Raw genomic sequence first — 25,884 nt, 5'->3', positions numbered from 1 at the left:
GGGTCCATGAGCAAGAATAACAAGCATCCGTTCTGAATGAAAGACGAGCTAGCATGACCGCAACGCAGACGCATTTTCAGATAACAAGTGCAGGGGATCCGAATGTGTTCCTGTCCCAATGACGCACACTGGTGGCCACGTCAAACCAACCTTCATCACTTCCACCTGCAGGTCCTCGTTGAGCGAAGGCGTCACTTTCACGGCATTCAGGATCTGATTGAGCAGCTGCTTCTCATCAGAGTCTGTTTCCATGGATACAAACCTCTCTTCCGACAGAAGCTTCTGTAAAGAGGCACAAGGCAGTGATCACAGATAGGCTCTCCCCTGTTGCCTTATTTGGTTGTATCTTATTATGGATTGATGATCAGTTTTCTTACCGGGGAGGCGTGTAGCTGGAGGCCATTAGGAAAGGACTTATGTATGCTATGTGCCAATAAAAAGAAAAATGCGGCCAAGGGCAGTGGCTCATGCCTGTAATCCCAGCACTTTGGGAGGCTGAGGCGGGTGGGTCACGAGGCCAGGGGTTCGAGATCAGCCCGGCCAACATGGTGAAACCCTGTCTCTACTAAAAACACAAAAATTAGCCAGGTGTGGTGGTGAGTGCCTGTAATCTCAGCTACTCAGGAGGCTGAGGCAGGAGAATTGCTTGAACCCGGGAGGCAGAGGTTGTGGTGAGCCAAGATCGCACCACTGTACTCCAGCCTGGGCGACAGAGCAAGACTCTGTCTCTAAAGAAAAGAAAAATGCATGCAACCCTGAGTAAATGGTTTTTGGCAAAGACCTTTTCCTGCTATTGGACTATTCATTCTAAATGCCATCAAGTGAAACTCTGATGTGCCGGCCATATAAGGTATTTAGGTGGTGGGGATGGAGAATGATCATGCTAAGAGGAATCTAGCCCTACCCACTAGTCTCACATACACACACACACACACTTTCTAAATGTGGCTTCACCACAGGAAAGAAGGTCTTGTAGACAAGATCATTTTTCAGGTTTTTATCTTTTTACTTCCTAATGTGACCTGTCATTTATCCAGGAATTATTTAGGAATCCAGAAATCTTAATGTATTTCCCCATCAGAAAATGCATCCCCCCAAACCTCAACCAGAAGACATTCATTGTTATGAGGACTCCCAGGAGTCCATCTCGCAGGATAGGCTTTCTCTATCTCTTTCTCATTTTCATAAAATTTTTTTCCAGATTGTACCAAAACCCCCCTGCCCACAACTTCTACTCCTTCATCTTCCTCCAGAGACACACAGATTAAGCTTCTACAAGATCTGAAACCAGCTATCACGTCCACCCAAGTCTTGTCTTCTCCACACTAAACCTCCTCAGGTTCCTCCAAATGTTCTCTGCCAGATAAGGTTTCACTTGTGCTTAGAATGTGGCCTCAAGAGTGGTCTGATACTAACTAGTGATACATAATTTGGATCACATTCTCAGGTCAAATGAGCTTAGTTGGTTGTCACAGTACATTCTATGCCTGTGAATGAGGCATAGAATTTCACCCTCAAACCCCTAATTCTCGTTCACAAGAACTGCAATTAAGCTACTTTCCTCCATGCTGTCTTGGTGCAATTGATTTTTGAGACCCCAGTATAGACCTTTATATTTGTCCCTATTCAATTTGTTCTTCTCCAAAGGGGCTTCGAGTTGCAGCCTGTGAAGAACTTTGAGAATTCTGATCCATCCAGTGTAATAACTCCCTCTTTTACCTTCACACCACTAAAGACCTTGAAAATAATATTTCAAACCTTTCTACTTAAGACTCCCTGAAATTTTGCCTATATTCTTTCAAAAGGACTTTTTTTCCCCAGAATCATGTGGTATACTCAAGAAAGCCCAGAATTAGAGTTTACATACAATTTATTTTTATTTAAAGTGATAAAAACTGAGAAGCTCTAAAAATATGCCTAAAGTTAACAGGAGGTAGCGGGGGATGGTAAAAGGACGACTCACAGCCTACCAAGTTGCTTCAGTTAACACGATTCAGTAAGCCCTTGAAAACATGGCACTGCAATTTAGAATATTCCAGGGTTAAAGAAAAAAGGGAGAGAAGCTAAATGCAAAATCTACATAACATTAGAGAAAAAGGAACAAAAGTGGCAGATGAAAACAAATTCTCAACTATTTTTATGGTTGGCCCAATTACGTTGGAGAAAAGCAAAAGGTTTTTAATAACATTATTGATAATGTTTAAAAGATTCAAATACTGCTGTGTATAAAAATATACATTATCTAATTCCGATCTGCTGGGGGAAAAAGAGCTGTTTTCTCATTATTTCATAAGTTTCCCAATACCTTTTTGGGAACTTCTCTGAACTACAAAAGCTAACTATGAAGCAGTTTGCACTGACATAAAAAGACATCTGACAAATGCCACCGTGGTTTATCCATGGCCACACTGAACAAACTCCTGCAGGCTTCAACTTCACAGCGCTTGTCTCTTAGAGGCCAACCACTTTAAAAAGTATGTGTATTTACATAGTCAGCACCTTTTTACTATCAGAATTAGACCCATTATGTTTGGTGTAAAACACAAACCAAAAAAATGTATTCAAGCAAATCTGACTTTTCTTGTTAAACCAAATTTCTTTTTTCTTCCCAATCTTGCTCTGGAAATAAAAGATAATAATCCACTCCTCAATCTAACTGTGGAATAAAAAAACAAAACAAAATCTTTCCAGTTTACCATCAGTTTTTATTATATAGAACCATAGATGTTGAATGTATAAGATTTGAATTGATATGAACTTGTGGTCTCTTTTTTGGGATCCCTTACTCTCCTGAAAGATGTCACACACACACACACACACACAAAAATCCCTATTTTTGTGGGCTTAGCTACGTCCACATGAATCTGTCTGATCACAAAGGTTCAATGAAATAATGCTGTGTACAGAGAAATTCTGATGAATATAAGAAAATCCTGTTATTTTCTATGGTTATTTCCTAGTTCAATCACATTTCTGTCTGAGTCTTTAAACAACCAGTATTTAAAATGTTAACTATTTGCCCTTTCAATGCCAAAGTGGCCTGTCAATTTCTATCATCCCACTGCATTCAGTCAAAGCCATACCTGCATCCCTGCCAATGCGTGTTGGGCCAGCTTCACATTCTTGGATTCCAAAGCCAACTGGAGAGGCAGCAGGCATTTCTCCCTGGCAAACGCAAAAATAAGGACAACATGTGAGCTCAGTAAAGCTGGCAATCAAGTGATGTAAGCCTTATGTACACCCACCCCCAAATACCACTACACACATACACAAAAACTATAACCAATAATAAAAATGCACATGGGCTCAAGAGAAAACACAGCAAAGAAGCTGTGCAGAAATGATAGCCCATCAACCCCTTGCCTTCTTGGTATGGCTACAGGAAGAGCAAACACAAGGACTTTTACTAATTATTACCTGGTACACTCATTAGTACACAATGGGATCCCAGCCAGTCTGTGAACATGCTTTGTTCTTTCCCAAATTAGCACCACTCACTGCTCACACCCAGCACACCTGGGGGTGAACACCTCTAGGAGGCATCATTAAGTAGATTTCTACGCCTTGCTTCTACCTCTTCCTTACCTGGAGATTATATGCATCACCAACAGCACTCTGTCTCATCAATATATACCAAAATTCTATTAGTTTGTCAATTCCTCCCCAACTCAAAGGATTCAACAATAATTTATAAATTTAACATTTGCTCTATAATCTCCATCAAGTAGTAGATCTGAGTCTTGTGACAGGTTCTTAATGAACATGTTTCCAAGACAGAAATACAAATTAACCATCAATAGCATTGGCCGATAAGAGGTGCCTAGATGCAACATTATCTAGAGTCAGGGGAGAGACAAAAAAAAAAAAAAAAAAAGGAGAGCTATTTGGATATTTTAAAGCTTAGGAAAAAAAGGAGATTAAAATATTTTAGGAATAAACCAAGAGACAAAAATATCTGTTAGAAGAATCTACTTTAAATAATTAAACAACAGACCAAGAATTTTAATCAACCCATTATTTCCCTATGGAGTTACACTAGCACAAAAGTGAAATGTGACTTCATTTTACCAGGTTTCTCTACCCCTACTTAAACCAGAGCAGCCCCACTCTTATCTGTTTTATATTTTCAGCATAAACTGAAAGATACATTGATTTTTAGAGTGTGAAAGCTACCACATTAGACTATAGGATTTCATCGTTGGAGAAATAAGGGTTACTGTTATAGAACACAATGAAATACAAAGTTCATTATAGCTCTGATTTCTCCCTGTCCACTCTGCAGCTCTGCTGCTTTTCCATGGAATCCTTCCATCAGCAGCTTCACAACCGATGACGTGAGAGTCACACACTCCTCTAATATAATGCCAGCCACACAGACTACAAAAACAATCAGGAAAAATGTTTGCCTTCCTAATCCTCACCTTGCCCCTCAACAACCCAATGTTACAATATCCATTTTTATATGACAATTAACACTACAGACATTTTTCATTAGATTCATCCTTTGACAGATGGATAAATTACCCAACTGTGTTACATCCAGTTGGGTGGCTGTAACTTTGTCACTGTTATTTTATTGTCAGCTTGTCACAATTACAAGACAAACACTGTGGTGCAGTCAATTAGTGCAGGAATAGCTGATTTTTTTTTTCCAATTTTGTTTCTTTTATTCAATGTTAACCAGTTTAAGAGCTTAGAAAAATTAAACGGAAGCATGAAGATAGAGTGAGAAGTAGCAACCAAGGGCAAATGGTATGCTAACAGAAGCAGCACAGAACTTCATCTGTAAACCCTTGAAACAATCAAATTTCCACCAGGATTAATCCACTGTGAAAGAACTTTCCACTTGAATTTGGAGTCAGATTGGCCAATGAAAGAGCATAATAGCAGGGAACAAGCATGGGGGTTCAAAAGTCTTACAGCCTAATAGTCCAGGGAAGAGGAAATATATCCTGTAGCTATGGGCTGAAAATGTACAAGTATTTACACATTACTCACTAAGGGCACCCAACAAGATTGGATGCCATGTCCAGCAGCAACAAGGACCCTTTTGGAAATCCTCAACCTGTTGACTCTTGGAAAGCAGCAATATGTTCGCCTATCTATATTACTCTGCCATCTGCAGTATTAGCCCTTGAAATCCTTATTCCACACTCTCACCTGCTTATACATTCACATGACTGATACTGTTGACCTAAGCCAGGTTGCTGACAAATGCTAGGATTTCCAGGTTGCACCACCACCAGGGGCCATCACCATCATGCAAGCCACGGTCACCAAGCAGGACTGGTAGATGAAGGTGGTTCAACTAGGTTTTGGCTGAGTTGAAAAATATGAGTGGTTAGTAGAAAGAACATGGGCTGTGGAATCACATACACATGAATTCAAATGCTAAGCACTGATAAGTTTTGTAGTCTCAATCGAAATACTAAAATCTGTGGGTCTTAACTCCCTTATCCATAAAAAGGGCATTTTAAGACCAATCCTGCAGAGTTGGAGTACAATATATAGATAATATGTAGTATAACATATGTATCAGAGGTTGTCAAACTTTTTTGGTAAAGAGCCCCATAATAAATATTTTAGACCATGCACTCCAAATGGTCTCTGTCGTAACAATTCAACTCTGCTAAAGCACAAAAGCAATCACAGACAATTAGTAAATCAATGAGTATGACTATGTTCCAATAAAACTTTATTTACAAAAACAGGCAAAAAGCCAGAGTTGGCTTACAGGCTGTAGTCTGTCCAGCACTGATATAGACAAAGTGCCCAACACAGATCATGATCTTCCGCATGCAGATCAAAAACAATTTTTCTTTTTTTTTTTGAGACGGAGTTTTGTTCCTATTGCCCAGGTTGCAGTGCAATGGCGTGATCTCAGCTTGCTGCAATCTCTGCCTCCTGGGTTCAAGCGATTCTCCTGCTTCAGCCTCCCAAGTAGCTGGGATTACAGGTGCCCACCACCACGCCCAACTAATTTTTTTGTATTTTTAGTAGAGATGGGGTTTCACCATTTGGCCAGGCTGGTCTTGAACTCCTGACCTCAGGTGATCCACCCACCTTGGCCTCCCAAAGTGCTGGGATTACAGGCGTGAGCCACCACGCCTGGCCTCAAATCTTTTTATGTACCCAGAAAGATTTTGCACAGGACAGGGACTAACTGTCCTGGGAAGGTCATAGCAGAGGCAAGCACAGCATCAAGATCTCCCTTAGAAAATGAATGCATTGCCTGGACACCGTGGCTCATGCCTGTAATCCCAGCATTTTGGGAGTCCAAGGTGGGAGGATCACGAGGTCAAGCGATAGAAACCATCCTGGCCAACATGGTGAAACCCCGTCTCTACTAAAAATACATAAAAATCAGCCGGGCGTGGTGGTGTGTGCCTGTAGTCCCAGCTACACAGGAGGCTGAGGCAGGAGAATCACTTGAACGTGGGAGGCAGCGGTTGTAGTGAGCCAAGATCACGCCACTGTACTCCAGCCTGGCAGCAGAATGAGACTCCATCTAAAAGAAAAGAAAAGAAATGCATTGGGGAAATATCACTATAGACAAAAATTTCATCTGGATATTAAACCAAAGCACTCCATCATTCAACCATTTATCCAATCATCATCCATTCAAACATTTGGGTGCCTCCTGTGTGCCAGGCAGCATGCTGAGAGCTAGGGAAGGGCCAGCAAGGAACGGGTCACAACCTGCTTTCATTAGTATTCATGGGACAAAGAGAGAAAAAAGAAAATTAGCACTTACTATTTATCTCATCTTAACTGTCACTACAACCTTCTTACCCTTATTCTAAATTTGAGAAAATTGAGGTTTGGAAAGGTTTTGTAGCCTGCCCAAGGCCACACAGTTAAAATGTGTTGCAGACAACTCAAACCCAAATTCATCTGACTCCCAAGACCAAGTTCCTTTCAACCTCTTTGGTCTCATAAGAACAGAGCAAAACTAGAATAGATGTGCTTCTTAACCTGTTTTAGTTCTTAAACACACACACACACACTCACACACACACACACACTCACACACAAAATCTGGCAAAGGACCCTCTTCCTAGAGGAGGGTGCCTATCATTCCATAATCCTCAGGTCCCCAAACCTCAATTCTACATCCCAAGTTAGGAGTCTCTGTCCTTTATGGTAAAGAACTCTGCTCAACATTCAAGGTCTGTATCAGAGAAGAGGGTAGTATAACCTGGCTGGGGTTCTGCTAGGACGGCCTTTGAAGAGATGCTACACTGAGCCCTGGGTAGCTGTGTTTGTGTGGGTGTGTGTGTGTGTGTGTGTGTAGGTGTATGTGTAGGTTACTATAAACATTTTATAGTAAAAAAAATTCTATTGTTGAAATTGAGGACCAATATTTTAAGAAAATGTCTACAATGTTAATAGTGCTGTTTATTGCAAAGTAGTTGCTTCTGACCCTATCTTCAACAACAAAATAGATATTTACTTAAAATGAAATGCTTACAAACAGGGTTTTTTGCTAGTAAATACTAGTAAGAACAAAAGTGTACCCACCAGTCTAATGCTTTTAAACAGCTAACAAAAATCAACATGAATGAGAACAATTTACTGTAGTAGTAACACGGTTGGTAACAGGGCCATAATAATCTGTATCCAAGGTCTCTCATCCCCTCAGACCCAGCAGCCCCTAGAGTAGTACCACAAGCCTCAGATCCTGACTTCAATTGGAAATGAACCCATGTGCAAAAGAAGGAAATTCATGGGGCATAACCAATTTTGCTGCTTGCTCTGTGATATCATAAAAACCCTCCTACCTTCATTTTTTTTCTACAAGTGATTTTAATGAAAGAGAAAACAGGCCTGTTAATTGGGTCTCAGGATGAAATTTATAATGAAAATGCAACATGGCACACACTCAATCCCCTTTGCACACACTGTACTGGAATAAATCATCTTTTGATCTTTCTAGATGCTGCCTCATTGGGAAAAGGGCATGGCAAAAACCAACATTCGATTACATTAAGCGATTATTTTTAATGCAGAGGCACGTGCAAATTTATTCTTGCCTAATTAAATAAAGGCAGTGGCCCCAGGTTTCATGTCCTGACATGCCATTATTTCTTCAAGAAGAATAATTAGCAGTGCTGCATATGCATGAGGAAGGCATCATCCACACTGTGATGCTGCATCTGGTCATGAAGAAGAGACTGAATCTATTTCCTTCACTGCATTGTCATGGTTAACAGACCAGCTTTATTAGGCTGACAGGTAACAATGGACAAAGGGAAATTAAAATAGGTGAACAAAGGAAGAGTTAGGATTTACCAATAATTATCTTTCAATACAACCACAAACGTGAACTTTAAAAAATTGTTTGTAAGTTATTGGGGTACAGGTGGTATTTGGTTACAAGAGCAAGTTCTTTAGCGGTGATTTGTGAGATCCTGGTGCACCCAACACCCAAGCAGTATACACTGCACCATATTTGTTGTCTTTTATCCCTCGACCCCCTTCCACGCTTCCCTGCAAGTCCCCAAAGTCCATTGTATCATTCTTATGCCTTTGCATCCTCATAGCTTAGCTCCCACATATCAGTGAGAACATACGATGTTTGGTTTTCCATTCCTGAGTTACATCACTTAGAATAATAGTCTCCAGTCTCATCCAGGTCATTGCAAATGCTGTTAATTCATTCCTTTTATGGTTGAGTAGTATTCCATTGTATGTATGTATATATATACATACCACATTTTCTTTATCCACTCACTGATTAGTGGGCATTTGGATTGGTTCCACCATTTTGCAATTGTGAATTGTGCTGCTATAAACGTGTGTGCAAATATCTTTTTCAAATAATGACTTCTTTTCCTCTGAGTAGATACTCAGTAGTGGGATTGCATGATCAAATGATAGTTCTACTTTTAGTTCCTCAAGGAATCTCCACGCTGTTTTCCATAGTGGCTGTATGAATTTACATTCCCACCAGCAGTGTAGAAGTGTTCCCTGGTCACCACATCCACAAAAAACATCTACTGTTTTTTTTTTATTTTTTGATTATGGCCACTCTTGCAGGAGTAAGGTGGTGTTGCAATGTGGTTTTGATTTGCATTTCCTTGATCATTAGTGATGGTGAGCATTTTTTTCGTACGTTTGTCGGCCATTTGTATAGCTTCTTTTGAGAACTGTATACTCAAGTCCTTAGCCCACTTTTTCATGGGATTGCTTTTTTCTTACTGATTTGAGTTCACTGTAGATTCTGGATATTAGTCCTTTGTCAGATGTGTAGATTGTGAAGATTTTCTCCCACTCTATGGGTTGTCTGTTTACTCTGCTGACAGTTCCTTTCGCCATGCAAAAGCACTTTAGTTTAATTAGGTCTCAGCTATTTATCTTTGTTTTTATTGCATTTGCTTTTGGGTTTTTGGTCATGAAATCCTTGCCTAAGCCAATGTCTAGAAGGGGTTTTCCAATGTTATATTCTAGAATTTTTACAGTTTCAGGTCTTACATTTAAGTCCTTAATCCATCTTGAGCTGATTTTTGTATAAGGTGAGAGATGAGGATCCAGTTTCATTCTCCTATATGTGGCTAGCCAATTATCCCAGCATCATTTGTTGAAAAGGGTGTCCTTTCCCCACTATGTTTTTGTTTGCTTTGTTGAAGATCAGTTGGCTGTAAGTACTTGGGTTTATTTCTAGGTTCTCTATTCTGTTCCATTGGTCTATGTGCCTATTTTTATAGCAGTACCACACTGTTTTGGTGACTATGGCCTTATAGTATAGTTTGAAATCAGGTAGTGTGATGCCTCCAGATTTGTTCTTTTTGCTTAGTCTTGCTTTGGCTAGGCAGGCTCTTTTTTGGTTCCATATGAACTTTAGAATTGTTTCTTGTAACTCTGTGAAGAATGATGGTGGTGTTTCTTTGGGGATTGTGTTGAATTTATAGATTGTTTTTGGTAGTATGGTCATGATCAAGTGGGTTTCATACCAGGGGTGCAGGGATCGTTTCACATATGCAAATCAATAAATGTGATACACCACATAAACAGAATTAAAAACAAAAATCACACGATCATTTCAATAGAGCAGAAAAAGCATTCGACGAAATCCAGCATCCCTTTATGATTAAAACCCTCAGCAAAATTGGCATACAGGGGACACACCTTAATATAATAAAAGCCATCTATGACAAACCCACAGCCAAAATAATACTGAATTTGGAAAAGTTGAAAGCATTCCCTCTGAGAACAGGAACAAGACAAGGATGCCCACTCTCACCACTCCTCTTCAACATAGTACTGAAAATCCTAGCTAGAGCTATCAGACAAGAGAAAGAAATAAAGGGCATCCAAATCAGTAAAGAGGAAGTCAAACTGTCCCTGTTTGCTGACGGTATGATTGTTTACCTTGAAAAGCCTAAGGACTCCTCCAGAAAACTCCTAGAACTAATAAAAGAATTCAGCAAAGTTTCCGAATACAAGATTAATGTACACAAATCAGTAGCTCTTCTATACACCAACAGCGACCAAGTGGAGAATCAAATCAAGAACTCAATCCTTTTTAAAATAGCTGCAAAAAATAAAACACTTAGGAATATACCCAACAAAGGAGTTGAAAGATCTCTACAAGGAAAACTACAAAACACTGCCGAAAGAAATCATAGATGACACAAACAAATGGAAACACATCCCATGCTCATGGATGGGTAGAATCAATAAAGGGAAAACGTGAACTTTAAGTAACCCCAAATACATTCCTGAATGTTAGGCTGATTCCTCTTTGATGCTCTGGGTGAGAAGAGGCATGAAGATATCTTACATTTCTGAGGTCTGCTTATACTCTTAAAATTCTAGGATTCTGTGATCTAAGCCATTTATCAAATAACTGTCTGAATTTCTTCACATCATAATCATAGCTCTGGTTGAAATGGCTTAGATGTGGCTTACAAAGTAACATGCTACACATGTTCCTATTTACTATTTAATTATAACTTTTGAAGGTAGATATCTAATTGTCAACCAAACTGAAACTAAGAGAGATTAGGTTACTTGTCCAAGGTCATATGTTTGCAAAAGACAGAGCGAGATTCAGACTTAGACCATCTCTTTTCTTTTTTAAAAATATTAAATAGACACAGGGTTTCACTATGTTGCCCAGGCTGGTCTCAAACTCCTGGCCTCAAATGATCCTCCCACCTCAGCCTTCCAAAGTGCTGGGATTACAGGCATGGGCTGTCGTGCCTAGGCTAGACCATTTGTTTTGAAAATCTATGTCCTCAAACCTACGCCATAACGTCTATGCGGATAGCCAGCTCCCACCAACTATGTGTAAGGCACACTGCTTTAAAGTGGTAATTCAAAGGTCCACTATGTTAAGAATGGGGACAGGCATCAAAGAAATAACGTGAACTCTCTTATTTCGAGTGGTAATTCATGAAGCAATGCATTATGTTGACAGTTGGTATGTAATTAGGAGAAGGTATAGGCAGTCTGGATATGTGGAAAAAAATTGGCTTTGGAACTAGCTGCTGAGTTCAAGCCACACAGCCAGCACCTTTCCTGGTAGTCAGGCCATTTCCTAATTTGCATACGAAAGGTTTCTACCCTCACTGTTGTGACATTCGGGTTGTTATTATTCATGTTAATGAATATGCGTCCTTTACATTTAAACAGTTTACACCAACATTGATTGATTTTCATTGATTAAGCTTTTGCCAGGGCCAATTCCATTGGCCCAACTGGAACTAAATTGGTTCCTTAATTGATTTTCTCTACAGTGCAGTTAAAATATATTTCCATTTCATTTCTATTTTAATGAAATTATTTTTATCAGTAGCAATCCTTTTCTATTTCAAAACAAAGTCTGGATTCACCCATCAGGCACTGTTTCAGGCCCTAGGGATATAGCTGTGAACATAAAATCCCTTTTCTCCTGCAGGCTTTCAAGACTTTTAGCAAGCCTATTGCAATTATTAAGTTGAAACTGGCATTTATATAGGTCAGAAGAGGTTGAATATTGGCAATTTCATATGATTCAATCTAGTAGAACTAATTCTAAATAACATAAAATGGTTATGCCTATACTTTACCTCAAGATATCAACTTTTATTGTCCATGATTTTCTTATAAAAAGCACACATGTATATGAGAAAAATCCAAACAAGCAGAATAAAAAACAAACATTAATATATAGCAATGCAAATCAATTAGAGCATTATTTAAGAAAGAGCTCAGCTGAATGTTGGCAGTGGGTATTTCCAGATAGTGGCATGGGAGAATTTTTTCTTTTTTTATACTTTCCATTTGTACCAATTTAATATAATAACTCTAGAGTATACTTGCATAATCTAAAGAAAATACTCTTTAAGCTTGACTGATGTAAGGAGAGTGGCAGTTGAGTCACGGAAGTGCCATTATTAAAACTTCCAGCATACCAGTCACCGTGCTAAGAGCTCAGGCACTTGATCCCAAAAACTCTCCCAACCACTCAATAAGGAGGGACAAATACAGTCATGTGCCGCACGATGGTGTTTCCATCAATGACAGACCACGGTGGTCCCATAATCACCTGGGAAGTTTCCTATCATAGCTGTCCTAACATCATGCAACACTATACTCACATGTTTGTGATGATGCCAGTGTAAACAAATCAACTGTGCCACCAGTTGTACAAAAGCATAGCACATACAATTAGGTACAGTACATCACACTTGATAATAATAAACAACCATGTTACTCGTTTATATATTTTCTATATTTTTATCATTATTTTAGAGCATACTCCTTCCACCTACAAATAAAAAAGTTAACCGTAAAATGGTCTCAGGCAGGTCCTTCCGGAGGTATTCCAGAAGAAGGCATTGGTATCATAGGAGATGACAGCTCCTGACCCTGAAGACCTTCCAGTGGGACAAGATGTGGAGGTGGAAGACAGTGACATTGATGATCCTGCCCCTGTGTAGGTCTAGGCTAATGTGGGTTTGTGTCTTAGTTCTTCACGAAAAGTTTAAAAATTTAAAAATAAATTAAAGCTTAAAGGCTGGGCGTGGTGGCTCATGCCTGTAATCCCAGCACTTTGGGAAGCTGAGGCAAGTGCATCACCTGAGGTCAGGAGTTCGAGACCAGCCTGACCAACATGGAGAAACCCTCTCTCTACTAAAAATACAAAATTAGCCAGGCGTGGTGGTGCATGCCAGTAATCCCAGCTACTTGGGAGGCTGAGGCAGGAGAATCATTTGAACCCGGGAGGCAGAGGTTGCGGTGAGCCAAGATCACACCAGTGCACTCCAGCCTGGGCAACAAGAGGAAAATTCCATCTCAAAAAAATAAAAACATAAAAATAAAAGTAAAATAAAGCTTATAGAATAAGGATATAAAGTATTTTTATACAACTGACAATCTGTGTCTTAAGCCAAGTGTTACTTCAAAGAATCAAAAAGTTAAAAAATTAAAAAGTTTATAAGATAAAAAAGTCACAGTAAGCCAAAGTTAACTTACTATTGAAGAAAGAACATTTAAAAAATAAATTTAGCGTAGCCTAAGTGTACAGTGTTTATAAAGGCTACAGCAGTGTACAATAATGTGCTCGGCATTCCAATTCACTCACCACGCTCTCTCTCACTGACTCACTCAGAGCAACGTCCAGTCCTGCAAACTCCGTTCATGGTAAGTGCCCTACACACAGGTGCACCATTTTTTATCTTCCATATCTCATTTTTACTGCACCTTTTCTATGTTTAGTTACACAAACACTTTCCATTGTGTTACAACTGCCTACAGTATTCACGCAGTAACATGCTGCACAGCCTGCCTGGGAGCAACAGGCCTATAGCCCAGGTGTATGGTAGACTGTACATCTAGGTTTCTGTACGAACACTCTATGGGGTTTGTATAATAATTGAACTTGCCTAATGACACATTTCTTAGGACCTATCCCCATCGTTAAGCCATGCATGACTGTATTATTGGCATTTACTATGAGGGATGGAGGGGAAGAGAAAAAAATCACTCCTGGACAAGAGGTAGGGCAGGCACTGGACCCCCGAGCTCATGCCTTGGCACATGAGACCTTAATGGTTACCATGTGTCAATCTCAAACTACATTCCAAGAACGAGGTTAAACATTTTACATACAGTAAGCCAGTGAAGATTTTTTTTTACCAAGACACTGCTTTCTTTCTGTCCATTGTCAATCCATTTTAATATTTCCTCACATTATCTCCTACATGTCAATTTTACAACTTCCCGCTGTGAAATGCTATAAGCTGCTCCTCACCCCCATAGACACACTTAATTCCTCACAGGGCCACCTCTTATGGCACTGTGGAAAATGTCTGCTCTTTAAGGTTTTCATAAGAAGCACTTTGTCAATATATATAAAGAAATTAAAATATTGGTATGCCTTTAACTAGGGTTTCTTCTGCTAGGAGCCTTTTCTAAGAAAATAACCATAGATGTAGCAAAGTTTTCTATGTAAAGATGTTTACTGTATCTTTATGTATAATGTAACTGAGGTTAAAGAAATCATGGTACATCTATAGAATGGAATAATACATACTCACTAAAAGTATTCTAAAGATTTTTTTGACACAGGAAAATACTTTGAAAGTGTTATGTAAAAATACGAGACTATCATGCAGATTATATACCACACATGGTTGTCCTCTTGAATAAAAACTTGCACACACATACAGCGCAGGCAGAGGAGGGAGGGAGAGATTGCAAAGAACTTGCCCCCCAACACTTTGCCTTTTGGGAATGTGGATGATTTTGGTTTTATTATTTACATGTTTCTACATTTTAAAGATCTTCAAGAATAAAACATGTTACCTTTAGAATTAGGGAAAAGGTGGCCAGGTGCGGTGGCTCACACCTGCAATCCCAGCACTTTGGGAGGTCGAGGAGGGCAGATCATCTGAGGTCAGGAGTTCAAGACCAGCCTGGTCAACATGGTGAGACCCCCCCCCCATCTCTACTAAAAATACAAAAATTAGCTGGGTGTGGTGGCACACACCTGTAGTCCCAGCTACTCAGGAGGCTGAGGCAGGAGCATTGCTTGAACCTGGGAGGCAGAGGTTGCAGTGAGCTGAGATCGCGCCACTGCACTCCAGCCTGGGAGACAGAGCAAGACTCCATCTCAAAAAAAAAAAAAAAAAGAATTAGGGAAAAGGTGAAGTTAGCCTGAGCCTACAAGTACATACACATGCTCTCCCTTTCCTTCAAAGCTTTATGGCCTGAACACTGAATGCCTGTTTCCCTTAATGGCCTCAAAGTCATCCTTCCTGAATTCCTCTGTGCTAACTTCATCTCGTCTATCCAGTCACCACCCTTTCCAATTTATCAATAACTGAGCCATATTCCTGGAATAGCTTCTCTTTTTCTTCCCCCTAAGGAAATGTCCATACCATCTTTCAAACATTTCCTGAATTGTTTTCTCTCCCTAAAGCCTTCTTGACTGAAGTGATCCTAAAATACAGTTACCTTAGCCAAATATGTCATTTAAAATCAGTCTACTTAACCTTGCTTCTTCCTTTCTGTGACATGTTTTCCTACAATCAAACTTTCAGCCTTAGAGTGTGGATATACTGACAGCATGAAACATGCCTATGGAAATTGCTCTGCCCTGCCCTGGATCACAGAACACATGCACTTTGTTACTTAATGATTTCTTTCATGATGAAAATGCTCCAGCTGGCAATTTGGAGTTAGCACTCTGCCCGGAATCTCCAGCAGGAGAAGCACCCTTCCGCCAAGGAGTGGCAAATGCAAACAGCAGCAGCAGGTTCCTAACACAAACACTTGAATTTTATGGAACAAGAGAGAAGTAGTGGGAAAACACCATCATCATCTTTTTTTTTTTTTTTTTTTTTTTTTTTTTTCTTGGCAGAGTCTTGCTCTGTCACCCAGGCTGGAGTGCAGTGGCACGATCTTGGCTCACTGCAACCTCTGCCTCCCGAGTTCAAGAGATTCTCCTGCCTCAGCCTCCTGAGTAGCTGGGATTACAGGCGCCAACCACCACGCCTGGCTAATTTTTGTTCTTTTAGTAGAGACAGGGTTTCACCATGTTGTCCAGGCTGGTCTTGAACTCCTGACCTTAGGTGATCCACCCACTTCCCAAAATGCTGGGATTACAGGCGTGAGCCACCACATCCGGCCCCATAGTTTTTTTAATATGCTGATAACCTTTGCAACTGTAGAGCTACCTCAAAAAAATGACAACTCTATGGCAAAAATATCTTTCAGAAACGTCTATGCAACAAAAGACAGGTAACTTAAAAGCAAAACAAAACTAATAATTTTGAGAAAAAAAGACTGACTTCATATTCTCTTTGAGACTCACTGGCCTAGTAAAGCTCACAAATAATGCATAAATAGATGTATTATAATCTCTTATAAATTAAGTGCCATGACTGCAAAATGGTCAACTAAAGTAACAGTTTTCCAGGAGATAAAAATTTCCAGGTATGGTGTCAAAATGCCTTATGAAACCAGTCCATTACCAGTTAACACAACAGTCAGAACTAAAATTGGCATTTCTAAATGACTAATAATCCATTTGTGAGAAGTACATAAGAGTTTTAGTAACAAATAGAGCATTTATTTAATAAATATTTATTTAGCCTACTACATGTCTAGGCACTGTGAGAAATGTTAGACACATAACGATGAATGAGACACGTGGTTCTTGCCTACATGGAACCCATAGTCTAGAGGAGGCAACAGACATGTGATAATATGGAAACATAGGTACAAGGCAATAAACACTTAGGTATACACAACCAACTATAGAAGTATAATGAGAGTGGGAGAGATTTTGTCTAGAAAAATGCAAGTGTCTTCATAAAAAGGTGATACTCATTAGGCCTTGAACTGCAGGAGACAGAATGGAACTTGGTCAGCCCAGTGAAGAAGAGGAAAAGGACATTCCCAGGTGAGATTGTAAATGCAAAGGTACAGAGTGGGTTCGTGGAGCAGCCAAAGTCCCATTGTGACCTGATGAGGAGGTCACGGTGAGAAGACTGGTGTGAAATGATTTCACAAGGGAGCTTTGAGTCAGCTTTGGAGGGTCTTGAATACCATTCGGAGAAACTGACCTTCAGCCAGTTGAAAATGAGGAGCTAATGAAAGATTTTTAATCAAAGGAATAATGTAATCTTAGACATTTTCTACCAAATGGAACTCTGGTTACAATGTAGAAAATGAATAGAAAACAGACTATCATTAAAAAAAAAAAAAGCTTTGGAGTCAAAGTACTCTTGGTCAAATTCAGGCCCTGACAATGGCAACCTGTGTGCTAAGCATTTCACCTCTTCAACCCTTACTTTCTTAATCTAAAAACATGGAACTAATATTACCTACCTCAAGCAGTGTTAGAATGATCTGATAAGAAGCTATGTTAGTCAAAGTTCTGACTGCCCAGGGCTAGCCTAACATTTATAGTGCTCTGGAGGGCCCCAGCTCTGTCTTGTCCCACAAGCGGTCTCAGACAGCAACATGGACACCTCAACCTGCAGACCAATCCCAGCCCACAATCACTGCAGGTAACTGCTTCATGGCCAGCCTTTAGGCCTAGGGATGCACACACTTATGGCACCGTTTGCCTCCTGAAAGATAGAGCCAGGGAAGAGACCTCATAGCTGAGTTTTTGTTTGTTTGGTTTTTTGTTGTTTTTTTTTTTGAGACGGAGTTTTTGCTTTGTTGCCCAGGCTGGAGTGCAATGGTGTGATCTGGGCTCACTGCAACCTCCACCTCCTGGGTTCAAGCTATTCTCCTGCCTCAGCCTCCCAAGTAGCTGGGATTACAGGCGCCTGCCACCACACTTGGCAAATTTTTGTATTTTTAGTAGAGACGAGGTTTTGTCATGTTAGCCAGGCTGGTCTTGAACTCCTGACTTCAGGTGATCCACCTGCCTTGGCCTCCCAAAGTGCTAGAATTACAGACGTGAACCACCTTGCCTGGCCCCGACAGCTGATTTCTGTAAGGAAGCTCAACACAGACGGAGCAGGGAAGTTCTGAAGTCTTCAGTAACAGAGAGAAAAGGGCAGGCTTTGGGTGGGAACAATTCCATTGTCCTGAGGAGATTGAAAATAAAGCCTGTACAACATAGGTCCAAGGCAGGGTCCCACCTCACCTAGGTCTCAGGGTAGCAGTGACAGTATCTAGCACATTGTACACACTCAACACATGCTTGTGATTATGGTGCTCTTTCTGATTATCACAGTTGCCTTATGATAACTTCATTGTTGTCATTATTATTAACCAGAGGCAGGAGAGCCTGGAGGAAGGGCTCCACTCTAATAGAAGGACTCGCGCTGAAAGTGCATTTAGGTGTCTGCACTCAGGAATGGAAAAAAGGAAAAAGAACCTACAGACAGCATGCAAATGAAGTAGAGAAGCCTGCCTGAAAGAACAGTTTTGAGGAAATAAGTGGGAAAGATAGCAGCTATATTTTTGTATATTTAGAGTTCAAAGTGCCTTTGGGCATCTAAATGCCAATACATAGCAAATTGGATGTACTAGCCTGGAGCTAAAGAAAAATTTAGAAGTTATCGATCTATAAGTAGTAGCTGAAAACTTGGAAGTGGATGAAACTTCCAAGGAAATGTACAAGGTGCAGAACAGAAGGATAGAGCTCTGAGAAATCCCCCCAGCCAGTGAGTAGAGAGAATTAATGATGCTGGCAAAGAAGTAGTAGTCAGAAGAGGCTGTGATGCTCAGGAAGATGCCAGAAGGAAGGTTGTCCTTCTAAGATATGCCCATTTAGTACCAGTACCCTCTAGTCATTGACTGCCCACTCTGTGCCAGGCATCCTGACTTGGTGTACATTATCTCATTTAATCTGATCATTAACACACTATGTGATATATACTTATTTCCATGTTATCAATGAGCAGATAGGCTCAGAGATGGTAAGTAACTTGTCCCATGTCACCTAACTACTATGAATTATCAGTTCCCACTAGAAACCTAACTCTACTGTGAAAGTTAGAAAAAACTAGGCACACTTTGGTCACAGCTCAAGAGGAGATGGCATGGAAAGGATGAGAAGTGATGTGAGCTGGGAACTTTCTCAGTGACTTAGCTCATTTAATCCTCACAGGAATTGGGGCAGTGGCCATTAACCTGTCCATTTCACAGTCCAAGACACGAAGCTCCTGGAGTCATGGATCCATGGACAGAGTTGGTAAGTGGATGAGTCCAGACTCAAATATAAGGATTATAGGACACAAAAGCCCACACCATTTCCACAGCAATGTGTTCTCTCTCCACCACAGGGAGCAAAGGCTAAAGGGGAAAAAGAAAGGACCCCACAACATGGAAACAAGCACCAGCATCCCTGCAGATTAACCAAAGTATTGAAAAGGTTTAATCTTCCAGTTTTCCTATGTTCTTCCCACAAACCACCCAGCACATGACACCAACGCAATAATCCCCACTTCTCCCAGGAAACACAGCACTGAGAACTGTTTCTGTTCAAATCGCATACTCAGCTATAAAATGGGCAGGCACGTGGGCTCCAGAAGATAGAAAAATCTGTACCCTTCACTCTTTTATTGACATTTTATCTACAGTGATAAAACTTTCAGCATTACACCATTAAATTTAGCCTCAGATATAGTAAAAGCTAAGCATCAGACTAGTTTAAATACATGGAAAGGCCAAGGACATTACCTCAAAGCTTCATCTCTGGTGCCGAGATCAACCGTACCATTGAAGGCTCAGAATCACACGCTCGTCAAACACACGCTTGGCACTGTTAAGCCTCATGTCCACTTGACACATCCATCCATCCTTCCAAATGCCACCCTGCTCCACACTTCCGCTTGCCTTGTGAGCATTCCCAGAGCCCCTCCTGGCAAGGTTAGTGCTTCCTCCACCCCCATGACACAGGATATGGTAGCTGGTTACATATAGGTGGTTTTATTAATATCATTAAATAACTGTGGGGGAACACGTTTATCCTGCTTGGTCACAATCAACCAGCAACGAACATCCTTGCGAAATCCTCTACCAAGCAAGCAAACTGCCTTTCTAGTATCATGATGGCATACTACACTGTTTACTATTTTTGTTTGTTTGTTTTGTTTTGAGACAGGATTGCCCTGTTGCCCAGGCTAGAGTGCAGTGACTCAAACATGGTTCACTGCAGCTTCCACCTCCCAGGCTCAAGTGATCCTCCCACCTCAGTCTCCCAGGTACCTGAGACTAGAGGGATGTGCCACCATGGCTGGCTAATTTTTTAAAAAGTTGTTTGTAGAGACGAGATTTTTGCCATGTTGCCCGGCTGGTCTCGAACCCCTGGGCTCAAGTGATCTTCCCTCCTTGGCCTCCTGAAGTGCTGAGATTACAGGCATGAGTCACCATTCCCGGCCACATACATTTTAAAAACTGAGACCATAGCTTCAAAAAGAAGATTTCTAGTATTTCATGTTAATTTTCAACCAATTGTTAAAATCATTCCTATAATAAAGGAGACAGTAAAATGACCTTCCTTCCTGCCATGGCACATCAATTTGATGGAATTTTAATGGCCTTAAAATGTTTTTAAAGAACACTTAATGACATTGGAAAAACGTGTTTGATATATTAAGTGAAAATAGCAAGCTTCAAAATATTACATACCATATATCCTAATTTCATTGTATACTCTCAGAAGAAAATAAAACAAATATTAAGATTCATCTTTAGGTCATATGACTTTTGCACCCAGCAGTCACAAGTTAGAGTTTAGATTTTAACAGTTGTTACTGGGTAATCCTGGGCAAGTTATCCTCACAAAGCCTGAATCTCCTCTCTATAAAGTAGGGATGTCATAAAACCTTCTGCATGGTTCCAGTGACATGATGTGTCAATACTTATGTTTCCTAGGCTTTTGAATTTTCTACACTGAGAACCTACTCAGTTCACACCCTGACATTACCTTTTTTTACAAGTGTGTCAACTGTGTATTCTCTTACTTTCTAAATCATTTAAAACAGGTGTTTCCATAGGTAAGCCTGAAACCTTTTTACCTGCTGAAGTTATAGCTCCTGTCCTCTGCTAAAAGCTTTGCAGTACCCTCTCCATAGGCATCGAACATCACTTTCATGCATCCATGTATGAGATAACTCCCCTTAAGTAATTCATTTTGGCAGCAAGCATCAGGCAGAGAACAATGAGGTAAAATTTTATTTTCCCATAAACAGCAACTTCTCCCAGCAGTAATACGTTTGTGGTATTTCAACTACTGAACATCCCCATCGATCCTGTACTGCAAGCACTCTTTAAAAATAGGCCTTGGGCAGAAGCCAAAAAGGTTGGGTGGGTTACTTACTAGCTGCCTGCTTTAAACATATCACAGACCCTATACCTCCCTCTACCAGCCTGCAGGTCAGCTGACTAAGATCTACATTAACCTGTCCAACAAGTAGCCTCAGGTCTGGCACTATGTGATGTGAGGACAAGACTGTTTCTCAGGATAAATGTCGTGTTAAAGGTTGGGTTTCTGTGTGGGCACAACAGGTGCCCTTCAGCCTGTCTGTAACTGCCTTATAGCCTAGTCACCCTGAAGGCAGCTGTATGTATAGCAATACATTGGCAATGGGCTGCTTTACTGCACTCAGGGTAATAGCAAGTCTACTATATAAATGCATGACCTTTCCAAACGAGACATGTGCTGGAAGAAAAACAAATATGCCCAGTATCTTTTTTTTTTTTTTTTTAACGCACAGAAGACAGAAAACAGTAGCAGATTGTTCTCTTAGTGCAATGATTCAAGAGCAAAAGACAGTCAAACTAAGACAGTAAAAGCTACCTCAGAACTATCCCAGCTGAGGGCATGACAAAGTGACTGTGGAGGACAGGACAGATCCTCCTTACCGGGCGGTGGGAGGGGGAATCCTAAGTCTGCCTGACATTATTATTCTCGCCATTCATATCTATCAGAGACCACAAACAGCAAATGCAGCACCATCATTTGCAGCAGGAGTGGTTGTAAATGTCCTGCATCCAAACAGAGACTTAGTAAGCTTGCGAAAGTACACATATGGGTGCCCACAAAAATCAGCAAAAGCCAGCTAAGATCCTGGAGGCTGATAAAGATGTTCACATGGAGGAAAAAGGAATTTGTCAATAAACAAATACTCAAGTATTACGAACACTATAATTGTTCTACTCTATTATTTTATAGCAAAATCCTATTATGTAGTTGCCTTTAGCTCAGGTGTTTTTCCTTTCCCTAGATTAAATCCCCACACACACTCATTTCCCATCCTAGTAGAACTGGGAGAGGTTCCTAAGTTGAGGAAAACTAGGAGTACCTGACTCCCCCACCTACACATACTGCTGGCTCCACTCGATGCCTTTTTGGTAGCGTGACTTGACACACTGTTCACATCAGGTGGATGCTGAGGTGGGCTACAGTGTTTCTCCCAATATGTCGGAAAGCACCAAGACACTCTCTGTCCCAGCCTGAGGAGGCGGAAACACGCCACAGAGGACTGATCCAGGAACTGCACTGAAAGACAGGGTCAGACCAACCTGGGAGAGAAACATTCGGACTCAAGTTTATGGGGCATCACCACTCTTCATGGCCATACCAGGTGGCATTCTCCCCTCCCCAGGCACACACAGGGGCCCAATATTCTTACGCAGGCTGAGCGACACCCAATCGTCCCCTGAGAGCCAGAGCCTTCCTTGCTGGGATGTCAAGGCAGCTGTGACTACCCACCTGAAAGCCCAGGTGTCTGAGCAAGGAGCCTCACTACTCCAGGCTAAGGAGAAAGACCATAAATGAAGGTCACAGTATCATGAAGGACAACGGGGTCTGTGAAAAGGACTCTGGTCCAACTCCCTCCCATTATTTAGCTCTGAACAGAGGGGATAATCCTGGGCATGCTACTTGGCTCTCTCCAAAGCTTTGTTTCTACCCAAAATGCTCTAGGAAGTTTCTGACTTTCCCGGCCTCCTTCAAAAGGATGAGAGGGCCAGCTGCTGTGGGTCATGCCTGTAATCCCAGCACTTTGGGAGGCCGAGGCGAGCAGATCACCTGAGGTCAGGAATTCGAGACCAGCCTGATCAACATGGAGAAACCCTATCTCTACGAAAAATACAAAATTAGCCAGGTGTGGTGGTGCATGCCTGTAATCCCAGCTACTCGGGAGGCTGAGGCAGGAGAATCTCTTGAACTCAGGAGGTGGAGGTTGCAGTGAGCTGACGTTGCACCATTGCACTCCAGCCTGGGCAACAAGAGTGAAAGTCTGTCTCAAATAAATAAATAAACAAACAAATAAATAAAAGGGATGAGAGGAATAACTCGCGGAGGAGATATGTAAAAGCTTTGAAAGGGACACTGCAGTGAGAAGAGCAGCAGAGTCTAAGGAAACAGGCCCTTTTCTTTTATCCTGGCTCAGACACTTGTGTTCCCTACAAGTCTCAGTTGTTTTGCTTGCAGGATGGGGATATCTCCACTGCCTCTTCAAATTCTAACAGCCTCCACTTTCAGAAGTGCGGCTGACAGTGTTAGCAGCCTTCTCCTCAGTGACAAGAGTCCAACTTTATTTTGCCCAACAGCATGGTCAGCTCCAAGTGGTAGATCAGTATTGGTGTGAGCCTTTCCCAAAAATCCTGTTTTCTACTTTTCCTGCCTCCCTTGTAACCCTGAAAAACTTTTGCTTTACCAACAAAAAGGACCAGACCTGCTTAGTCGGCTCTGCCCTTCTGCCTTTTGTCTTTTTGACTTCTTTCTAGATGGGGATGTGATATCTGAAGCTGCAACAGCCATTTTGTGCATGAAGAGTCAGATAGAATGGAAGGCCAAGAGAATCCTGGAGATATCAGCGCTGAAAGCCGACCTCCAGACAGCCTGTTACGTGAGGAAAATAGCCCCATCTCATTTAAACCACTGCTAGTTAGGCTTTCCCTTACCACTGAATGTATTTGTAAGTCACATAACTTCACTAAGGCCTGTTTCCAGAGAAGAGCCAATATTCAGGTAGTGGCATATGTGTCTTCTGTCCCAGTACATTTCCGAAGAAATCAATAGGAATGACAATTCCTATTCTAACACATCTAAATGACAGATATTCAACCAATATACACTGAAGAAACAGAATAGTTAAAAGAACAATTTTCGGGTCACATCTATATTTGAACCTCTATCATCTGTTAGCTGTGGGACCCCAAGCAAGTGATTTTATCACTCAAGCCTCAATGCCCTTATCATGAAAATGCAGATTATGTTACTACCTATTGTACTTGTTGTAAACAATAAGACAATGCATGCCAAGCCATTGGTATAATTCCTGGCATAGATCAATACTCCTTGGTAACTCTCATTACTGGGGGGGTCACTCATGTTGCACCAGAGGCCGTGGGTATAAGGATGATGGAGTTCAAGATCTGGACGGGAGATCCTACAAGTAAATCAGTAATTTATGGAGAAAGATCGAGGCTCTAATATGCATCTGCATGCTCAAGGGGTGGAAAGAAACCCAAAGCCCCACCTCTAAGGTCCCATATCTTGTAAACACCACAGATATCTCAGCTCTCCTCCGTATTTTATCAAAGTTACCAACCATTTAATTTAAAACTTCAACTCTTTATCTCATACACCAAACAACAGGACAACAAAATGGTCAAAAGACAGCCAGACATGAAGAAAAGAATCCTACCAGCAGATCTTCAGACTGGTTATGGCAGCTGCACATGCCTGGCCTATCTTCCCTTCTCTGGATCCCTACGGGTCACGATCATTCCTTTAGGGAGGGTGATCAGTTAGGGTGTGTTCAGCTGCAAGTAACAGAAAGTCCAATTCCCTCGGTGGCCTAAACAAGGAGGCAGATGAATTCCAGGTTCAGGTGATTCAGTGGCCCCTTAACACAGCTAGGAGGCCCTTTCTATCTTTCTTTGGATCCACCATATGTCAGCTTCATTCCCTGGCTTGCTCCTCTCACAGCTGCAAACAGCTATAGCTGCTCCAAGCATCATTTGAATGTGAAACGTTTCGGAGGAAGAAAGAACTTCACTGTCACAAGACTGAGAGGGTACCCCTCTCATATTCTGATGCAGGGCAAGCCTGTGGCCAGCCTCCTTGGAAGCACAGGGCTGATAAAGAGGACAGATCCTATACCTAGTCAGGTTCATTGGTGGTAGGGAGCAGTTGGATGGTGGATGGGCAAACAATGGTTTCTCCATTGGAAAATAATGGAAGGCCTAGAGAATTTACAAATGCAAATAATTACTCCCTAAACTAAGAACGCCCCTGTGTATTTTCTGGCTAAAAACAAAACCAAAGCATCATCTTCAGGTAGGTATGTGTTCCTACTGGAAATCTGATGTCCTCCGTCCTACCCATAGCTCCATCAACAGCCACCCTCATCCATGGACTGCCATGAGAGAGGCCAGCTCAAAGAAATGTCTTTGAGTCTACAAGTAAAAATGGAAAGAGAACACAATGATAAAGCAACATGAGATTCCAATTCTTTTATTTCAGACACCAGAATTTATTTTAAAGAACACTTAAGACTGCCATAGTCAAGTTTTCCAAGTCTTGCCTGTTCAGGCAGATTTGTTTATAATTCCCAAGGACCAGTTGGGCCCCTTTATATTCACAGGATGAGGAAATAATGCTTCTTAAATCCATAGTCTAATCTGCCCTTTCTTCCTGGTACCCTTGTTTTCCTATCTAAAATCACACTTTGAAACCCAGCACAGGAGGGGGGAAACCTTAATCACACCGCAAACTTCCAGAAAACTGCAAGCCTGTTTACTAGAGTGATATTTCATTCACGATTTTTTGTACATTCTGCAAACTGCCGTCTTCCTTTATATCTTATGTCATCTTCATAAGAACCCAGTAAGGACTACATTGTTTGGGGGGATATTAATTCCATAGCTATGAGGATGGTAGAAGTATGATAAAAGTAGTTATTTTTCATTAAA

The 25,884-nt window shown here is 41.1% G+C and overlaps 1 protein-coding gene across 2 annotated transcripts in view; it reads right to left on the bottom strand.

Annotated features, from left to right (window-relative positions):
• Positions 1-25,884, bottom strand: part of LOC105465707 (ARFGEF family member 3) — a 183,210-nt gene that overhangs the window by 134,901 nt on the left and 22,425 nt on the right. Inside the window, exons 1-3 of one of the 2 annotated variants that reach the window (XM_071096517.1) lie at positions 12,759-13,357; positions 3,084-3,165; positions 151-282 (exon numbers count right to left, since the gene is read on the bottom strand). In XM_071096517.1, coding sequence (XP_070952618.1) covers positions 151-282; positions 3,084-3,089 — 138 coding nt within the window. In that variant the 5' untranslated portion in view covers positions 3,090-3,165; positions 12,759-13,357. Of the gene's footprint in view, positions 1-150; positions 283-3,083; positions 3,166-12,758; positions 13,358-25,884 lie in introns of those variants that run through there. The other variant, XM_011714278.3, reaches the window with a different exon arrangement.

The sequence above is a fragment of the Macaca nemestrina genome, chromosome 5, assembly GCF_043159975.1.
Source record: "Macaca nemestrina isolate mMacNem1 chromosome 5, mMacNem.hap1, whole genome shotgun sequence".
In the NCBI taxonomy this organism is placed as follows: domain Eukaryota; kingdom Metazoa; phylum Chordata; class Mammalia; order Primates; family Cercopithecidae; genus Macaca; species Macaca nemestrina.
Note: the sequence above shows the minus strand (reverse complement) of the source record. Positions and strands in the feature narration are given on the sequence as shown.